The sequence below is a fragment of the Vitis riparia genome, chromosome 10 (assembly GCF_004353265.1).
Source record: "Vitis riparia cultivar Riparia Gloire de Montpellier isolate 1030 chromosome 10, EGFV_Vit.rip_1.0, whole genome shotgun sequence".
In the NCBI taxonomy this organism is placed as follows: Eukaryota; Viridiplantae; Streptophyta; class Magnoliopsida; order Vitales; family Vitaceae; genus Vitis; species Vitis riparia.
Genome location: NC_048440.1, coordinates 12,641,071 through 12,659,736, shown reverse-complemented (window position 1 = coordinate 12,659,736; position 18,666 = coordinate 12,641,071). Strand labels below are relative to the sequence as shown.

The following is an 18,666-nucleotide window of genomic DNA, read 5'->3' as shown; positions in this document are numbered from 1 at the left end:
AAATTTGTCCCATTGAACCGATTATCTCAACTTCTTGGTTAACTTGTTTTTGAACATTACTCTTAAGCAACATCTAAGCAAACTTTATATATCACAAGGGTTAATTTCATTTATACCTCTTGAAATTTAGTATAAATACATTAAATTACTATTTCTTTCAAATTTCATCATATAGCACCACTATATATGTATCATATCAATAAAATTTATTATAATTTAGAGACTCGTTAAACATACATACCTAAAATTTCTATAAAACATAAATTTTATAAAAAAAAAAATACATTAATAAATATGCTAATTAATGAAATTTGAAATCAACAACCATTAAATATATTTACAATTTACACTAAATTTGGGGGTGAATGAAATTTATCCTCATGTTAAAAATATTGGTCAAGATGAGGTGCCCAACATGGATTCAAAGTATTAAAAACCATCCTCTTAGCATCTGTTCAAGGTCAAATTATGCAGCTCAAAGCTCTTAAAACACCAAAATGATTCATGCATTATATGAAGAGTTATTGTTTTGGCAAATCACAAAAAACCAGATCAATGAATCTTGGGGAAAACATCAAGTCAAAATGTTGAAAAGAAGATGAAGAAGAGGAGAGCTGGTTTTGTCACACGAGTCCAAGCATTAACAACCCAAGGGAAGAGAAAAAGGGCAGTCTTACTCAGATGGTGAAGGCACCAACCAAGTGGCAATATGCACTCCAAATTCATGAATTTGCCACAAGACATTCATTGCAAGACAAGTGACTATATGCCAAAATCTGCTTCACTGGTTGTCTTCTACAACATTCTCTTGAAAAAAAGATCTCTAAAACTTTACCATGTAATACCAAATGATTTTATTAGAAAAATGAACACATAGAATAATGTTCAAAAACGGGCTTATTCTGGTCTAAGCCATTCTTAATAGCTTGAAAAATGGGCCAAAACAAAGCAAAACAAAACAAAACAAAAAAGGTCAAGTAGAAAATTCTGCTATAGTATTACTTATAACTCCCACATATTTGTTACTTATGGCATTGAGACTTCAACCAGTCTTTTGCCCCTTTTAGGCATGATCACATGGAGCTAATTTGCCAAAACATAAGTGAATTAGGAGGAACATGTGGATGACAAGTGACAACCCAACATCCTCACCCTATTGCTGTGAGGTCAATAGGCTATTCTAAGGGGAAAAAAAGTGCTAAGAAAATGATTTTTCTTATAATTTAATTTTACTATAAAAACAAGAAAAAATTAATCTTTATATAAAAATTAAAATAAATAAAATAAATTTGAAATTACATATAAAAATAATTTATTTACTTCTAATTTATTTTTTATTTGTTTTTCACTTCTCTTTCTTTCCATTTTTTTCGCTTTGTTTTATTTTATTTTTTTTTTTCTCTCTCACATTTTTCCTCAAATTTTCCAAAACCGAGCATAGCCTAAAACTTCAAATCAGATTAGAAAGGTCAAAGATAGTTTAGTAGTTAATAATTATGGAGATTTCATCTCCATGGAGTGCCAAAAGGGTTACCAAAAGTGAAGTGGTTCATCCACAAGTTTCATTCATGGATTGTGAAGTGACAGAATCAAATCTTTTTAAGGGGTCTGCTCCATACTGACTTTAGTCTCAAACAGCAAGAAAAGTAATTACAACCCAGAAAGTACATACAATATATATGAATGATAGTAATGAGAGAAGCATGAAAAAAATCCATAGAATATGAATAAAAAAATAGGGGTATATTTAGTACAGGCAAGCATGATGGATACTGAAGAAGAAACAGTGGCATCTTTAGCAGAGGATGGGTCGGCCATGAAGCAGACATGTTAGAAGGTTCCATATGGTGTCTTTCAACATAAGACCCTTTTTTTTTTTTATCTCCTCAATGCAAAAGCAAAAGCATAGTCATAACCCCACCATTGCTTTGCTCTCCTTCTTTTCCTTTTTCTCTTTTCTTTTTTTACAAGATTTTGTTGTTGCCCTTCATGAGTAGTTAACAACAAAGCATCCTTTGTTTTCACAATTTCACTTGCTTCAACTATAATGCATGCCCAGCTAGACTCTGAGGGAGAGAGAGAGAGAAATGTGTCCTGAACCTCAAGATCAAATCCATCTCCATCTCGGCAAAGCTTTGTCTGCCAGTAGCACTGCTGACTCTCTGTCAAGAAGCTCGCTAATGACTTTTAACGATCAAGAGTTCCGGTCCCATTTCCAATTATGGCCTCAAATAATGTCAAAAATATCAACATCAACTTCTACCACAAGATTCTCAAGCCCCTGCACCAATCTAGCAGAACTCTTTTCCTCCAAAGCAATCCCCAACCTCCATGCTCCCACACTTGTTTGCTAGTCAAACCTTGAAAATGTAAGGTTTAAAACCTACTATCCTACTGTGGAAGCCTTGAATTCTCTCCAACGGCAAACCCAGTTCAATTTGCATCACTTGATGCTTGGCATAGCAAAAGCCAAGAGGGTGCTCAAGGTATATCCAAGTTGTAAAGATAGGGATGGTATCTAAATTTTTATGCCTGCATCATGTCTGAGACTTTCCAGGTGTAAAGCATGAAAATGGTGTTTAAATTTTCTGTACACTATGCATTTGAGACGTGATTGAGTATAAAAATTGTACCACTCTCTTATGTGGTAGTCAACTCAATTACAGAGCATCCATTCCTTGTGTTCACCAAATTACAGAGATTACCAACAATCATATCTGCATGAAGCCAAAAAGAAAAAGGTCAATTAGTACCTGCAACACTGAAGCAAAAGGCATCTTAAAACTATCAATGGCTTCAAAGATCAGTTTACAATTTTCCTGTGCAGTTTTGAGTTTATTATCTAAGTAATATGAATACATTGACAAATAACAAACAAAATAGGGATCAGAACAAACACTAGAGGTTTAAGAGATGGAGACTCAATTAGGAGTATCACTCAAGAAATATGCTACCCACATATAATTAAATTAATGGATAGAAGTTAGCAGGACCTACATGGGCTGCTGCAGCATGTGCTAATTTAATGTTGGTCATATAAATTTTAAAATCTTGTAAGCAAAAGTGTGTGGAGGGTTATAATGATGTTGGATGTGTCAATTTAATGTTTAAATTAAGCACGTCACCATGCAGGGACGTGGTTTGATATTTGCACCTTTCTTACTGGTAACTACACAATTAATACATTGTGGTAATTTTCTTTTCTATACCCTCAGATATCTTGAGCAAAATAGTCTTTGTGAAACTATAAGAAAAATACAGTTAAAACAAAATTTTGAGGCTGAAAACATTGCTTTTCTCAACAGATTAGAACAAACTTAGAAGAATCCAAATTAGAGGCTTCACCAACATGATTGAAACTTTTTTAATGTTTATAGATCCATCTCTCCAAGTTCACCTGTTTACCAAACTATGGTAAACATACTTCTCCTATATTGATCATTGCAACACTTTACCAGAAAAGATTAAAAGGTTCAGTCATAACAAGGGGCGATATGAAATACAGCAACAAGGACAAACAAGAAGTGGAAAATGTGAAATGAGTTTAGACAAATTTGCAGCTTCTTTTGTCTAATTGGCAGTTTTGAAAAGCTTCTATAAAACGTGAGGAAAAATACAAGAAAAGAAAAGATAACAAGGGTAAACACAATAAGTAATTGGTAGGCTCCAAAGAAGGATGTAGAACCCCAAATAAAATGATCACAAAAAAAACGTGATAGACAAATGGGAGAAGATACTAATTGTTTCTGATCTTTCAGATTTCCTAGTTCAATGCCCAGATCTGTTCACCTATAGATCCCACTGAAAGGCCAAGAAAAATCTGATATGGCCCTTTTTTTTTTGTTATGGTTTTAGAAGATATTTGCATTCAGGCAAACAACAGTGATCTATCTCAAAATATCTATTCTGGGCATGCATGAGATGAAAAATAATGCAAAATTTCAGTAGATACACACACAAAAAGAAAGAAAGAAAGAAAGAAAGATATTACAGCAAGGATATGATGGAAATGCAATTGTTGAAATCAAACATATGAAGCATGCATTATTCACTACTGAATTAGTATGGCACTAAAGTTCCACACTACAATGCATAAACAATTGGATTACTTGAGCTAATATTTCAGTTTCCCCCATTATCAGAGAAAAAAGAAAGAAGAAATAAAGAAAGAAATATATGAGATTATACCAGTAAAATGAAAGTTTTGAAGCATCATGCTAATAAGAGGGTAAATGTTCTCAATCCTTGGAGCATGCATACCACAAAATTCTCCAAATCCTCTCTCATTCAATTCAATCATATCTGCAGTGCACAAAAGCTACATAGCATTGCCCATATCTCACGAGAAAGCACCCAGCATTGCAAATAAGTTAAACAGAGTTGCCCATATCTGAAGCACCACCCAAAAATACTGTCGAGGAAAAAGGGTTTCTCACCAATGATATTCATGAAGAAGTAGAACTGTTTATTTCTTTGATGCTAATTGATCATTTAGTTGTTAGGGCTTAAAAGTTTATGCTTGGGTGAGATTGAACTCATGATAGTAATCAGGCACTGTAGATTAAAAGTATAATGCAATTAGGTTCCCATGGAAAAAGCCTTAACTGAGGTACAACCAAGCAAATTGATGACCAGTACAGAGACTAGAGATTACTCTGTTGTAAATAGGGTGAACAGATGTAGCCCTGCAAGCTTTCTTATATTCTTTCAGCACCTTCCTAGAGTTGGGCCATCAAACAGTTATATTAAAGGTTCAAAGTACTGAGTTTGATACGACTTGCCAAGTTGTATTCTGAATGGCCATTCCCCAGACAATGTTTGGGATCCATTACAGATTTTCTGATTCTAGCAAAAAAAAAAAAAAATTGGCTGGTATAGTAATGCCAAGGTCGACACAGCTAAGTCATAGCTGAGTCATAGTGTCATACTCAATATGGCTGAGTTGCACAATGGTGTTGAACCTTTGATTTTCTGATAGGAATGGTGTTGGACCTATACAAGCTCTAAAACCATATTTTGTTCACACTGGATTGTTAAGTCACTAATCTCCACCAACAAAGTCAAGCTTTGGATAACTTTTCTAACCATATCCTATCCATGAGAATTTCCACTGCAATTTCTATACTGTCATAGAACCAGCAGTGATGAGTATAAACCCTCTGAGCCATTCCAACATTCAATATGAATTGCCTATGAAATTATGTGGTGTTTAGTAATAAAAAAAATTGCACCTCAAATAGTAGAAAAGAAAATTACAATTCAAAGGTTTGATTTTGTTTTTAACACTTCATTTCATCAGCAATCAAATGGAGGATTAGGAAAACAAGTAACATTAAAAACTTCATGACAAAAATAACACAGCTAACTGGCATGAGCAGTGCAGCGCTTTATGTCAGTTGTGATCCCAACCAAAAAAAAAGAAAGAAGCATCATTATTGATGAGACACCTACATGTGAATACATATATCTTCTTTTTTAAATTTTTAAATAAAAAAAGATACTTAAGAGAGGACGACCCAATCCTGCCAAAAAGGTTGGCAAAGGATAAGAAGATATAGAAATCACAGAATAATTTGCCAATCTAAGGTCCTGAATTCCAAGAGATAGACATCAATGATCTTTTGTCATCTAGTATAAGATAAGCACCAAAAAGGCTGCCAGTTTGGCTTTCTTTCTATCCTCTGTTTGGTTGTCAAGAAATTAAAAGAAAATCAAATAGAATCAAGCAAAATTTAAATTTATTTGTAAAATTGTTTTGGTTTCCAAGACATTGAAATGTCCACTTCAGAGATTCAAATAGTTGTATTAGGCTCAATTTAGTGGAGGTCTTTGATCTTCAGTTTCCAATTAAAAAGAAATCTAAGATTCGATTTGTTAATGTCTTTTCTTTCCGTACATTTCAGCAACCAAATGGAATTTTGCAAACATGAATTTTAGAAGAATAGAAATGCATCATAGTACCAAACAAAAACTTATTGATAACAATGGAAGGGACATGTAGATAAGAAGTAAGTACCATGCCATAAACAGTAAATAATACAAGAGAAATGTGCAACTATGCAAAAAGCTCCATGACTTTCTACACTGACAAAATAAAATGAAAAATTAACATGAATTTATCATAAATGCAACTCCAAGAAGTTCCTAAAATGTAGTTAGGGTGGGGAGTTTAATTCCAGTATGTCAAATTCATCTGCAGTCTACTAATTGAGAGACATAAAGATTTCAATATGACAATAAATCATATAGATGAAATGCCTGAAGCAATAATGATCAAACACTAAAGAAACATTTCAGTTAAACAATCAAGAGTGATCCCTCTAAAAATATTAATCATCCAACTGCAATGATTAACCAGACAAATATTCACAACAACAGAGAGATAGCAAATGCAACCAATAAAATATAAGATTGAAGGAAAAAAGGAAGCAGAAAAACTAAGAAGCAACAGACTGATCATGAAAATGATCAGAGATCTAATGGAATCTTTGTTAATAAATATTGATATTTGAAATTCCTGAGAAGAGAAAAAAGAAGTGCAAAAGGAGGAGGAGAGGGCTGAGGAAGGATTTTGTATCAGGAATTGTTGGGTGGAAGCGACCTGTGCATGCAAGGCACAAAGTAGGGACCTACAATGATCAGAAATTCGGAAAATACTATACAATGCTGAAAGTATTCTTAAATCAAGAGATTGGTTAACAACTAAGCATTTCAAACCGGCCCATTAGATCCCGAGCACTCCACAAACTTTCTTTCAAAAACCTAGTTATTTTTTAGTTCTCTGAAAACTCCATCTCTTAACATTTTCTATAAAAATGTATAAATCCCAAGTGTGATTCTCCAACAAGTCTCAAGTAATTCCCATACCTCCAAAAACATATTACAGCAAACAAGACTACAGCTCAGCATTCCCAGATCACATCCATCAGCATCTCAAGAAAATTGACATGCTGTCCCTGTCAGATCAACCCATTCACATACCAAGTAAGCTCAACATGAAAACAACCTCAACAGTGAACAAATAAGTGCAGGCCAACTATTGGAATACAGAGTAGCAGAAAAATTAATAGAGCACTGTAAACAGTCTCCAAAAAATTAAGCTAATTATATCATTCATAGAAGTCAACCACAGCAAATAAGTTCCAAACAAATTTTAAATCAAATAATGATTGTACTAATGACAATAATCAATTTCTATCATAATAATCATATATATTTGTTAACTTAATGCTTAATCTAGAATCCAAGTAGCCCTTGTCCTAATTCCTTACCTGAAAAATCACTACTTGAAATTGTTTAAATAAAAGTAACTTTCATGGATGGTATATTAGTTTATTTATTTCAGGATTATTTAATATGCTCCATTAGCCATTCCGCTACACCATATTCTAGTAGTCAACATAGTTATTTGCTATTGAGGGAATTTTTATGTCAAGCTCGTTTGATATGTGAAATGTCTGACTATGCCCTTAATTGTCCGGTTGATCCAAGTATCCCACCATTTTTCCTTAATAGTATATTAGATAATAATAATAAAGGTACAAAAAAGACAACTAAGTGACTGAGATTCTTTTTACCTTTCTTTAATTCCTAAACCATATAAATGCCTAGTTTGGATGATTGATCAAGGACATGGAACTATACTACACAAGAAGGTAAATTTGACAAGAGGGAAGTGGATAGCCTGAAAGACTAACAAGCATTTTAGAGATAAATTTTTTATATCATATCTGATATACTTGCAATAAGACCTTCACTCCATGGATGTCATAAAAATTAAGGTTCTGTTTGGGAAGTGTTTTTGAAAACAATTCTGAAAAATTGTTTTTGAGAACTGTTTTTGATAATCATTCTTTGATGTTTTGTAAAACAAAAGTATGTTTGAGAACTTGATATGTTTTTTCTTTAAAATAACTTTTAACTGCAATGCTTTATTTTCAATCGTTCTTCAAACTGTTTTTTAATTGTCAAACATGTTTTTCTATTTTTTTGTTCTTAAAAAAAAACAAAAAAAAAAACTGTTTTTGGAAATAACCTCTGAACATAGTATAAAACTCTTGATTGTAAATTCAATCTAACAGTTAACTAATGCTTTTTATGCTTTACTTGTTGCTAGGATTCTGTGCTCTTCCCCTCCATGACTATTAATTATCAGCAACATCTTATAGATATGAAAAACTATGAATAAGTTCACAAACTACTGGATCACAGCTCCAATTAATATCCAAATAAATTTTATACTCCCTGTATACCTAGAGGGCACTAGTTTGGTGTTTCCTCTTTCTGTTTTTTATAATTCTCTTTATCTATTAAAAAAAAATTAATATCCAAATAAATAAATAAACAAAAACGTCAAACTCAACTTCAGGGACATGGTAAGAAATTATGCCTTTTAGGACCATAAGATCACAAGAGAGTGAAGGGAGTTAATTGGAAGGGGCCCTAAGTTGTTATATAGCATTGTCAAGCATCACCATAATCAGTAAAGAACAGAAATGAGCTCTCTAATTGGGATCCAAATGCATTTTTCAAACAAGTTTAAGAAAAACAAGTAGACTTGTTTAAACGCTACCTAAGGTCCTAAACACGATGATCCCATTTCAGATCCAAAACAAAATAAAGTCAACTCATCCAATTTCCATGGGACATCCAAATGGCCCTTAATAATTAAAGCAAATATAGCAATAAGAGGAATCTCCACAAATGTAAAAGCATGTAAAGGAAGGACATGAAAGAAAAAATGAAAAGGAAAAACATGGTTGGTCAATGACATAAGAAACTAAATCAATAAAATAAATAAGAAGACAAACAAAAACCTTGAGTGGTTGATAGTTGTAGTTGGGCAATGGGCTTAGAGGATGTTGGATACCTGGTTCTAAGAGAGCTAACAGTAAAAATTTTCTTCCTCATGGGCTAATGGCTCAGGGGAAGCTAATGTAATTCAGCTTAGTCCAGGTCTTCATTTTGATCTCTTTTGTTGGCCCTAGGGTGCCTTATATATATCATATGGCTTCTCCTTTCCTGTTAGTTCTTTGTGGATATGCCATTTCATTTGCATATTAATAACATGGAAAAAAATGGGAAAAAAAAAATACATTTCTCATCAGCAGAAGACAATGTGGGAAAAGTAAAAGAAGCCTCACTAGCTCTATAAATCCAGCTGACACTGAGGTGAAATGCGACCACGTTCAACAAACCGCAAAATAAGCTTATCTGCCTCCTCTGATTTTCCCTCTAACATTAGTTTCTTGCTCACCTTCTCACACAGCTTCAGATCAGGAATCAGATTCCGATTGAACATTCGACAAGCCACATTATATGACATCAAAGGAATCCCTTTGCTCAAATAACTTTCAATAAGCATGTGGCAAGTATTGGCATCGATTTTTGAAGCTGTCCTGAGAACCTTGCCCAGGAGTTTATAGGCCTGCTCGAGGTTTCCAAAACTACAAAGCTTTTCAATAACTTGATTATATGCTGTCCTGCATTCTTGCCTTGAAAGCATCTTCTCTAATAACTTCAACAAATCTTCCACCCTACCCATCCGACAATACTGGTGGATAACTGTCCGATATGTGACAGGAGTAGGAATCAAACCCACCCGAAGCATCTTCATTGCAAGTTTAGTTGCTTCTTCTATTCTACCTTTCTTTCCCAGTGCATCAATTATGGTTGTATATGTAACTGCATCTGGATGTTTGTTACTTAGATACATATCATCAAGCAATGAGAGAGCAGCTTCCAAGTCATCCTTTTGACAAAACCCATGAATTACAGTAGTAAAGTTTACCACATTGACAGCACATCCATTGTTCAGACACTGCTCCATGAACCTTTTTGCCTCATCCACCTTTTCCTCTTGGCAGAGAGACTGAATCAGTAAATTAATTTCAACTGGTGTTGGAAAGAAACCCTTTTTAATCATCTCCCTGACCAAATCACAGGCCTCAGACAATTTCCCTTCCCTGCGAAACCCATGCATCAATACGCTGTATGTGATAGCATTTGGAATCCACCACTCCTCCTCACTCATGTTCATCATCTCTCTTGCCTCCAATGAGTTCCCATTCTTACAAAGCCCATTTAACAAAGCTGTGTATGATACAGTATTTGGCTTGCAACCATGCTTGTACATTTGCCGAAGCATCTTTTTAGCTTGATCCACCTTCCTTTCCTGACACAACCCATTGATAACAGAAGTGTAGGTGACTACATCAGGAATGCAACCCTTAGAAAACATTTCATTCACTATTTCTTTAGCCTTGTCCATTCTTCCTTCCTGACAGAAGGAGTGAACTATAGCACTATACCCAACCTTATCAACCCGAAATCTCCTCTCTTCTGCTTCCCTTAAAAATTCAAGAGCCTCATCCCCATGGCCATGCTTGGAGAGCATATGGACAAGAGTGTTATATGTAACCTGGTCCGGTAACAAATTACTATCCTTCAACATCTTCTCCATCAACAGTCTCACTTCTTTAATCCTTTTTTCCTTACAAAGAAAACCCATCACAGTATAGTAACTAATTTTGTCAGGAGAGCAACCTTTAAAAGGCATTTCAGCAATCAGTTCCATTGCATCCTCAAGTCGATGCAAATCACAATACCCCTTAATCAAGCAGTTATAGGTGATAACATTAGGTGCAATCTCAACAATTTGCATTCGTTCCAGGAACCTCACTGCCTTGTCCAGCCTATTTCCCATTACCAAAACATGAATTGCAGTATTACATATTGACAAATCAGGTTCAATTCCTGCTTTCTGCATCATAGTTAAAACCCGCATTGCATTCCTCAACTTGCCTGCCCGACTATATGACACCATCACATAACCAAATGCTTCAGGCCGGCGCTCAATTCTCCTCTTAGCCATAAGTCGAAGAACCCGCTTTGCCCCCTGACACAATTTTGTCTTGCTTAGAATCTCAAGCATTGCATAGTACACAATGGGATCATGCCGGTACCGCCATTGCCGGTCAGCCCAGTAGAAGAATCTCAAAGCAACCCGCTCATCAGTCTGCAATTGCAAAACTGCACAAACTTGCCTGGGCTTCAGGCTCCTTAGCAAATGCCTCAATTCCCCCTCAAGCTTCGGATTCCAGGCTGATCGAAGTTCAATTAACCTACATATTTCTCTTACCAAAGGATGTCTAGATTCATCTTCACCTCCCTCGAATCTTCTAATACCTTCTGTTTGTCTGTAACCTCCAGTAAATGAATTCAAAACCATTAAATCGTCATCATTATGGTCATTACCACCTTCTTCTATATCACTCGATTCTTCATTATCATCCAAATCATCAAGCCCGCTTCCAAAGTGGCCTAAATCCCTAGATTCCCCAAAACCCATTTGCTTAAATCTGTCACTCCCTTCTCCGATGGCATCAAAATCGTCTCTCTCGCCATATAAACTAGGGTTTGAATGAGAACTAGGATTAGGGTTTCTGGATGATAATGACGAGAAAAATGTGTTAAGTACATAACTGGGAAATTGGAAAGAACTTCTGGGTTTACAAGCAGGTCCAACCTCAACGCCAATTACACATGCACGAAATTCAAATAAATCCCTAAATTTATGAGGGTTAGCAAGGGTTTCTCTGATTCTGGAGCGAAATTTGAAATTAAAGAGCATTTTAACGGCCGAAATTTTTTATTCAAGTCACGAAGCTTACGTTAATACCACATGAATCGACGGTAGAAGACTCCACTATCAAACTTCAAGCCTTTAATCCTCTTCCAACGAACAATCAATTTTCCTTCTATGCATGCATAAACTTGGCCTTGCACGCACCTTCTGTACAATGGGCTAACTTAAGTCCCCCATTTTGCACAATGGGCCAACTTACTTCCCCTTCATTTTTTTTTTTCTACAATGGGTATTTTACGAAGCGCTTCTAAATTTTTTATCAAAATAGTTGATCAAGTGTTAAAAGCCTACAAACAATTTTTAGAATCCTCGTCAAACATGCTCTTACAAGTCTCCATTGAGTTTCTGAAATTTGGGGTGAAATTGCTCCATTCGCCAAACAAAATATAGGATTTGGCTGTTAAACTATTTTTCGAACTTATATCTTTTTTAACAAAAATACAGTACAAATTTAAAAGTCATAATTTTAAAATATGATTTCAAATACATGCAATATACGAAAATCATAATTTTAAATATATATTAAAACAATAGTTTTAAAATATGGTTTCAAATAAATTTTAAAAAATGACCACAACCATTGGATGAGGAATAACAAATCTCAACCATCAGTTGGATATAATGTCATCTAGAACTCAAGGATTGCCATTATATGTCTGAGTCTATAAAGAATCATATTTCAATTTCTAGTTTAAATAATATAATTATTCTATTTATTTCAATAAAGTAGTTTTTATCATAAAGTGATGAAAAATAATCTCTCATGTATCTTTACATTCTAATTTACACCACACACACACATATATATATATAAAGAATGACCGATGAGTTCTTTTTTCTTCTCATCGGAGTTATTTCACAAAGACTTGTCATGGTAAGGAAGAAGGCGGGAACAAGCACACTTGGAGAGCGCAGTACAACAAAGAGTTGTGTGTTGCGTTCGGAAAGGATGAATCGCTTCCAAAAAGCAATCTATTGATTCTCTCCCAATTGGTTGGACCGTAGGTGCGATGATTTACTTCACGGGCAAGGTCTCTAGTTCAAGTTGATGCACCTATGGTGTACCAGTTATCAAGCCTAGGGTAAACACTGGGTAGCCAAGTGCGGAGCGGATAACTGCTGAAAGCATGTAAGTAGTAAGCACACCCTTAACTTAGGCTACATATTAAAAAGAATCCCTAAAATCAAACAATTTTATTGTAAAAGGTCCTATATGGATTTTATGCAAGGTTCCTATATGGAATTTACCCAAATTCTTGGTACAATAAACATCCATCAACTTTTACAAGAAAGGAAAAATATGATAGAAGAAATAAGATATATATATATATATATATATATATATATATATGGAGGAAAATTATTTGTTGATTTCTTGGCCCATTCTTCTAATAGTTCCCCTCAAGTTGATACAAAAATATTTTGCATTCCCAACTTGTCTAAGTTAGTATAAAAAGTTTAACTTAGTAGATCATTTGTTAATATATTTGCCAACTATTTAAAAAATGGGACATATGAAGTGCAAATCAGCTCACTGTCAAGTTTTTCCTTTGATGAAATGTTGATATATCTCCACATATGTGGTCTAATCATGAGGAACGGGGTTATGGGCTATATTTATAGTAGTTTGGTTATCACAATATAACTTCATGGGTCTTTTCAAAGTGATGCCAAGGTCGATAAGAATGATCTTTATCTAGAGTAGTTCATGAATCTCTTGAACCATGACCCTAAACTTAACTTCTGAGTTAAATTTAGCCACCATCGACTGTTTTTTACTTCTCCAAGTAACTAGATTTCCTCCCAAGAAGGTACAATATCCAATAGTTAACCTTTTATCAACAATTGATCCAACCCAATCAGCATCACTATAAACTTCCAATTCCATATTTCTTATCTTTTGTAATAAGATTTCCTTGCCTAGACTTTAGGTAACATAGGATTCTATATATTGCCTTCATGTGAGAATCATGTGGTGAATGCATTAATTGGATTACCATACTTGCAACATATGCAATGTTTTCTCTTATGAGATACATAAATTAATTTTCCCACCAATCTTTTATAAAAGTTGCAGTTTACCATATAATCCTCTATTTTTCCTCTTAATTTATTAGTTTGCTTAATAGGAGTCTCTACTAGTTTGCATCCAAGCATCCCTGTTTCCCCTAGCAAATCAAGAATGTATTTCTGTTGCGAAATAAATATTCCCTACTTTAAATGTGTCACTTCAATCATGAGGAAATGTTTTAGACTCACTAGATCTTTGATTTCAAATTCATTAGACAAATAAGTTTTTAGTCTTTGAATTTTCCCCTCATCATTTCCAATAATAATAATGTCATCCACATAAACAATCAAGGTAGTAAACTTACTAAAGGAGTTATGTTTCATAAACAATGCGTGGACTCCTTGACTTTGATGGTAGTTCATTCTTGTCATTGATTTTGTAAATCTCCCAAACCATGCTTTTAAAGTTTGTTTAACTCCATAAAATTACTTCTTAAGTTTGCAACTTTGTTCTTCTAAGCCTTATCACTAAAACTTGATGGAGTGTCTATGTATACCTCTTCTTCTAAGTCGTCATGTAAGAAAGCATTCTTCACATCAAATTGTTGCAAAAGTCAATCAAAATTAGTAGTTAAAGACATTAGAATATGAATAGTGTTCATTTTTCCACCGGTGCAAAGGTCTCTTGATAGTCAATGCCATAAGTTTGGGTGAATCCCTTAGCTACCAATTTGGCCTTATTATAATTTCTATTGTCTCATCCACCACCTTGTATTTAATTATGAAAATCCACTAGCCACCTGTTGTTCTCTTCTCTTTGGGAAGATCAACCATATCCCAAGTCTCATTTTTTTTCTAAGGCTTGCATCTCCTCATTAATTGTTTTCCTCCAATTCTCACCTCTAAGTGCCTCTTGGATTGTGTTTGGAATTTCAATGAAAGATATTTAGGTAATAAAGGCTCAGTATGTAGATGATAAACGATGTAATGAAGTAAAATTAGAAATAGAATGTTGAGTGCATTTTCTGCATCATTTTCTCAATGCAATAGGCTAACACAGATCATTGTAGACAACATAATGAGTATTTTCATTACCTAATTCAAGTTTAGATGATGGGATATGAGAGGATGTTGTAGATTTTCCTTTCCTCGAATACACTTTTAGTTTGAAGGTATTTGTTGGCAGCATGTATTCCCTTTCTATGAGTTGATTCTCAAGTTCATTGACTAGAATTTTAGTAGGCAAATTTTCTACAATTAAATATTCATTGAGAGTTTGCTAGAATTTCTTATGTTCACTAGCTGATTCATTAGAGGAATCCAAGGCTGGAACATTTGGAACCACATGGAGTGTTGCTGCAAAATCTAAAAATTTTAGGGCTAAAACATCTTAGATAATAGGAAGTATTAGTGTAAAATCTAAAAATTCTGATGCTGAAACATCTTAGATAGTAGGAGAACTTGATGTGTTTGAGGTAGAGGCATTTGGCACATTAAGTGGTTGTGGAAGGACACCCCCACCATTCTCACCATTCATAGGAAAATTTCCTAACAACTTATCTTTCATTCCTCTACTCTCCCTCTTGAAGATAAGTGTGTGTGAAATATGGTTAACTCTTAAAAAATGTAACATCCATGGTGATATATGACCTTTTTGTGGGTGGATGGTAGCACTTACATAATTTTTTATTGAAAAAATATCCAAGGTAGACACGCCTAAAAGCTCTTGGGTTAAGTTTGGCTCTAGATTATTTGGAAATATGAATGAAAGATGCACACCCAAATATTTTTGGAAGAAGTGTTCTAATACCCTTCAAGTTAGGAAAAGACTTTAAAAGTACATCAATAGGGGATTTAAAGTCTAAGAATCGAGAAGGAATTTGATTTATTAAAAATGAAACAATCAAAATGACTTCCCCCCAATATGTTTTTGGAACATTTATTTGAAAAAATAAAGACCTAACAACTTCCCGAGAGATGTTTGTTTTTCCTCTTTACTACCCCATTTTGTTGTGGGGTATCTACACATAAAGATTAATGCACAATACCTTCATTTTATTTAGGTGACAAGATTATGGTTGAAGTATTATCTTCCATTATTTGACCTTAAGTTATGGGTTTTGGTGCCAAATTAGGTATGAATGAATTTGTGGAATATTGGGAAAATGAAATTAACTTTTGATTTGGATTTTAAGAGATAAACCCAAGTAGTAGAAGTATAGTCAATATTGAAGGTAACAAACCATCTAGAACCCGAAATGTTTGGAATTCTAGAAGGTCCTCAAACATTAGCATGTATTAAACTAAAAGGAAAGGTTTCCTTTTTATTTCTTATTGAAAATGGCACATGATGGTGTTTTGCAAGCTCACAAACCTAATAATGAAAATCACAGGATTTAGTTTTGTCAAACAATGTAGGAAACATTTTTTACAAAATGAAGAAAGATGGGGGTCCCGACCATTTGTGTCATAGCCATATTTGATCAACTTTTGAGGGATTGTTGGTAGTAATAACTAATAAGAGTCTGTGCAATAAAATCACCAGTCTTCCAATATGTATTGAAGTAGTAAAGTCTACCTTCCTCTCACCATACCTAATCATCCTCATTTTTATTTGCTCTTGAAAAACACAATGGGAAGAGGTAAATGTTACAAAACAATTCAAATCTTTAGTGATTTTACTAATGTTTTTAGAATCGAATTGAACATTGAATCGGAAAAATTACCTATTCACAGTTCACTAGTCAAATCGATGATCGAATTGCTATAGAACTAGTGGCATCATAATATACATTTTATATTTTATTAGAATTAAAAATCATTATAAAAATATATATATATATATATATATATATATATATATATATATATATATATATATATATATATATATATATATAATTTTTTTAATAATATTTCATTTTTATATTTGATATATCAAATTAAATGATAAAAATAAATATAAATGTATTAATATACTAAATTTTATTAAATGGAATAGGTATAATATTTAAATATGAAAGTAAAAATAAAATTATAAAATTTAATTTAATTACATATATATATATATATATATATGTGTGTGTGTGTGTGTGTGTGTGTGTGTGTGTGTGTGTGTGTGTGTGTATGTGTGTGTGTGTGTTTATTTTAAAAATTATTATATTAATTAATTTCATATTTATTATTAATAATTATTATAACATAAATGTATATATAAATATTTATATTTTTTAAATGGTTTATATGATAAAAATTTAAAATAAGGATATATATATATATATCCTTAAAAAACCATTAAAAGAATAAACATATTTAAATAAAGTACCATTTGGTTTGTGAGATAGCATAAATGGGTGATGTAGTTGTGAAGAAGATACCTTCTATGGAAAACCTAGTGGATCATTTCACTAAAAACTTTGTTGAGCAAAGTCTTTGATGGTCATAAGGATAACATAAGTGTTAAATGTATTTTTGGTATGCTTTAAGGGCTAGTAGGAGATTCTTAGGATAAAGTCTTTAAAAGCAAATCATGATGTAATAATAACAAATTTCTTAATTTTCAAAATGATTCAAGTTTTCCTATCTTTTTTCCTATTTATGCATTACACTTTCTAAGTATTCCGATTTCGCATCTCTTGTGTTGTACATGACTTGAGTGAATTAAGAGTTGCATGAAAGATTCAAGTTATAAGTTTTTGTAAGTAAATGATTTGTTCACACCTATTTCAAGGATTTAAGCAATTCATTTGAGGTTGTAATCTACTACCTCATAATTGGAAGGATAACTAGTCTTGGGCATTAAGATGAGTTTCTCATGGTAAGTGCACTAATGTATATGGGTATACATAGGATAGGACTTATGGTGAGTCATGACATTGGTTATTTGATAGTCATAATCTTATCTAGCTACTATATTGTAAAGGTTCTCAACCTTGAGAGTAAGGGTAAAGTCGGTTTGGTTGGTTTTTGGATTTAAAAAATGAATTAAATTGATGTAGTAGGTTTTATATGTGATAAAAATCGAACCGACCAGATTTGAAGTGAAAGAACCAAACCAAACCAAGCCTTTTAAGGTCAATTTGGTTCGGTTTTGATCCAATTTATTAACTTTTTTTAGTCCTAAACCTAATTGTTAATTTGTGTTTGTTTTGAGGTCAAATCCTATTAACTTGAGTTTATATTAGACCCTCAGTCTAATTTATTTTTAAAATTAATTAAACCTAACTTGGATTTGATGTTAAAAATATATTAAATGCATTTAGAATTTATTTAACCATAATATAAAAACAATGAATTACTTCAATAGGATCTAATATAAAAAAATTTATCAAATATCAAACAATTATATATAAGTTTTAGGATATTAGTTTGGTTCGGTTTTTATCCATTAGGAGACAAGAAAATCGAAAACCGAATCAATAATATCCATTTTCAAATCAAACCAACCTTTTTTATTTTTGAAAACCGAACCAAGATAATCAATTTGGTTGGTTTGGATCAGTTTGTCGATTTTTTCGGTTTTGCTTACACCCCTACTTGAGAGGATACTGAGTTTGTCTTACATTTTTAGTGGTTTTAACCTACGGGTGAAACCCTAAGGTGACAATATATTTACTATGAATTAGGTCACTATTGATAGAGACTACTTGTAACAGGTATACTCAAGATAGGCACCATGATTTCTCATGGGTTTAAGACAACATGTCCCCTTAAGTGATCCTAAGGACATGTGATTAGGAAATTTATAGTCATAGTAATTCCTTAATTGGAATTTGACATATGTTCTTTACGAGGTAGAGTATGTCAATTGATCACACGATATGAGGATTTGAGACTCAAGGATTGTAGAGGTAATCTTGAGATATTGATAACACTCACCTCATTAGTTTTCATATACTAGTTCATGGGAAGCCTACATATAGTGGATAATAGGTCACAAACTTGAGTTCTTGTATCTCATTATAATATTATAAGATATCGAAGTTTAGTTGACTCTCTATAGTGAAATG

General features: G+C 33.2%; 1 protein-coding gene across 3 annotated transcripts; it reads right to left on the bottom strand.

The window, feature by feature from the left end:
* Positions 1 to 1,647: 1,647 nt before the first annotated feature.
* LOC117924227 (pentatricopeptide repeat-containing protein At3g04760, chloroplastic) lies at positions 1,648 to 11,823 on the bottom strand. 3 transcript variants are annotated; one of them, XR_004652744.1, is made up of 3 exons: positions 9,144 to 11,823; positions 6,868 to 6,956; positions 1,648 to 2,717 (listed from the first exon to the last, which is right to left on the bottom strand). XR_004652744.1 is itself a non-coding variant. In XM_034842813.1 (2 exons), exon 1 carries the CDS (start codon positions 11,630 to 11,632, stop codon positions 9,149 to 9,151), a length of 2,484 nt encoding a protein of 827 aa, XP_034698704.1. In that variant the 5' UTR covers positions 11,633 to 11,823; the 3' UTR covers positions 1,648 to 2,717; positions 9,144 to 9,148. The 3 variants fall into 3 exon arrangements, 1 of the variants encoding a protein (XP_034698704.1); XR_004652745.1 differs by lacking the exons at positions 6,868 to 6,956; positions 9,144 to 11,823 and adding an exon at positions 4,189 to 5,390; XM_034842813.1 differs by lacking the exon at positions 6,868 to 6,956.
* Positions 11,824 to 18,666: the final 6,843 nt, after the last annotated feature.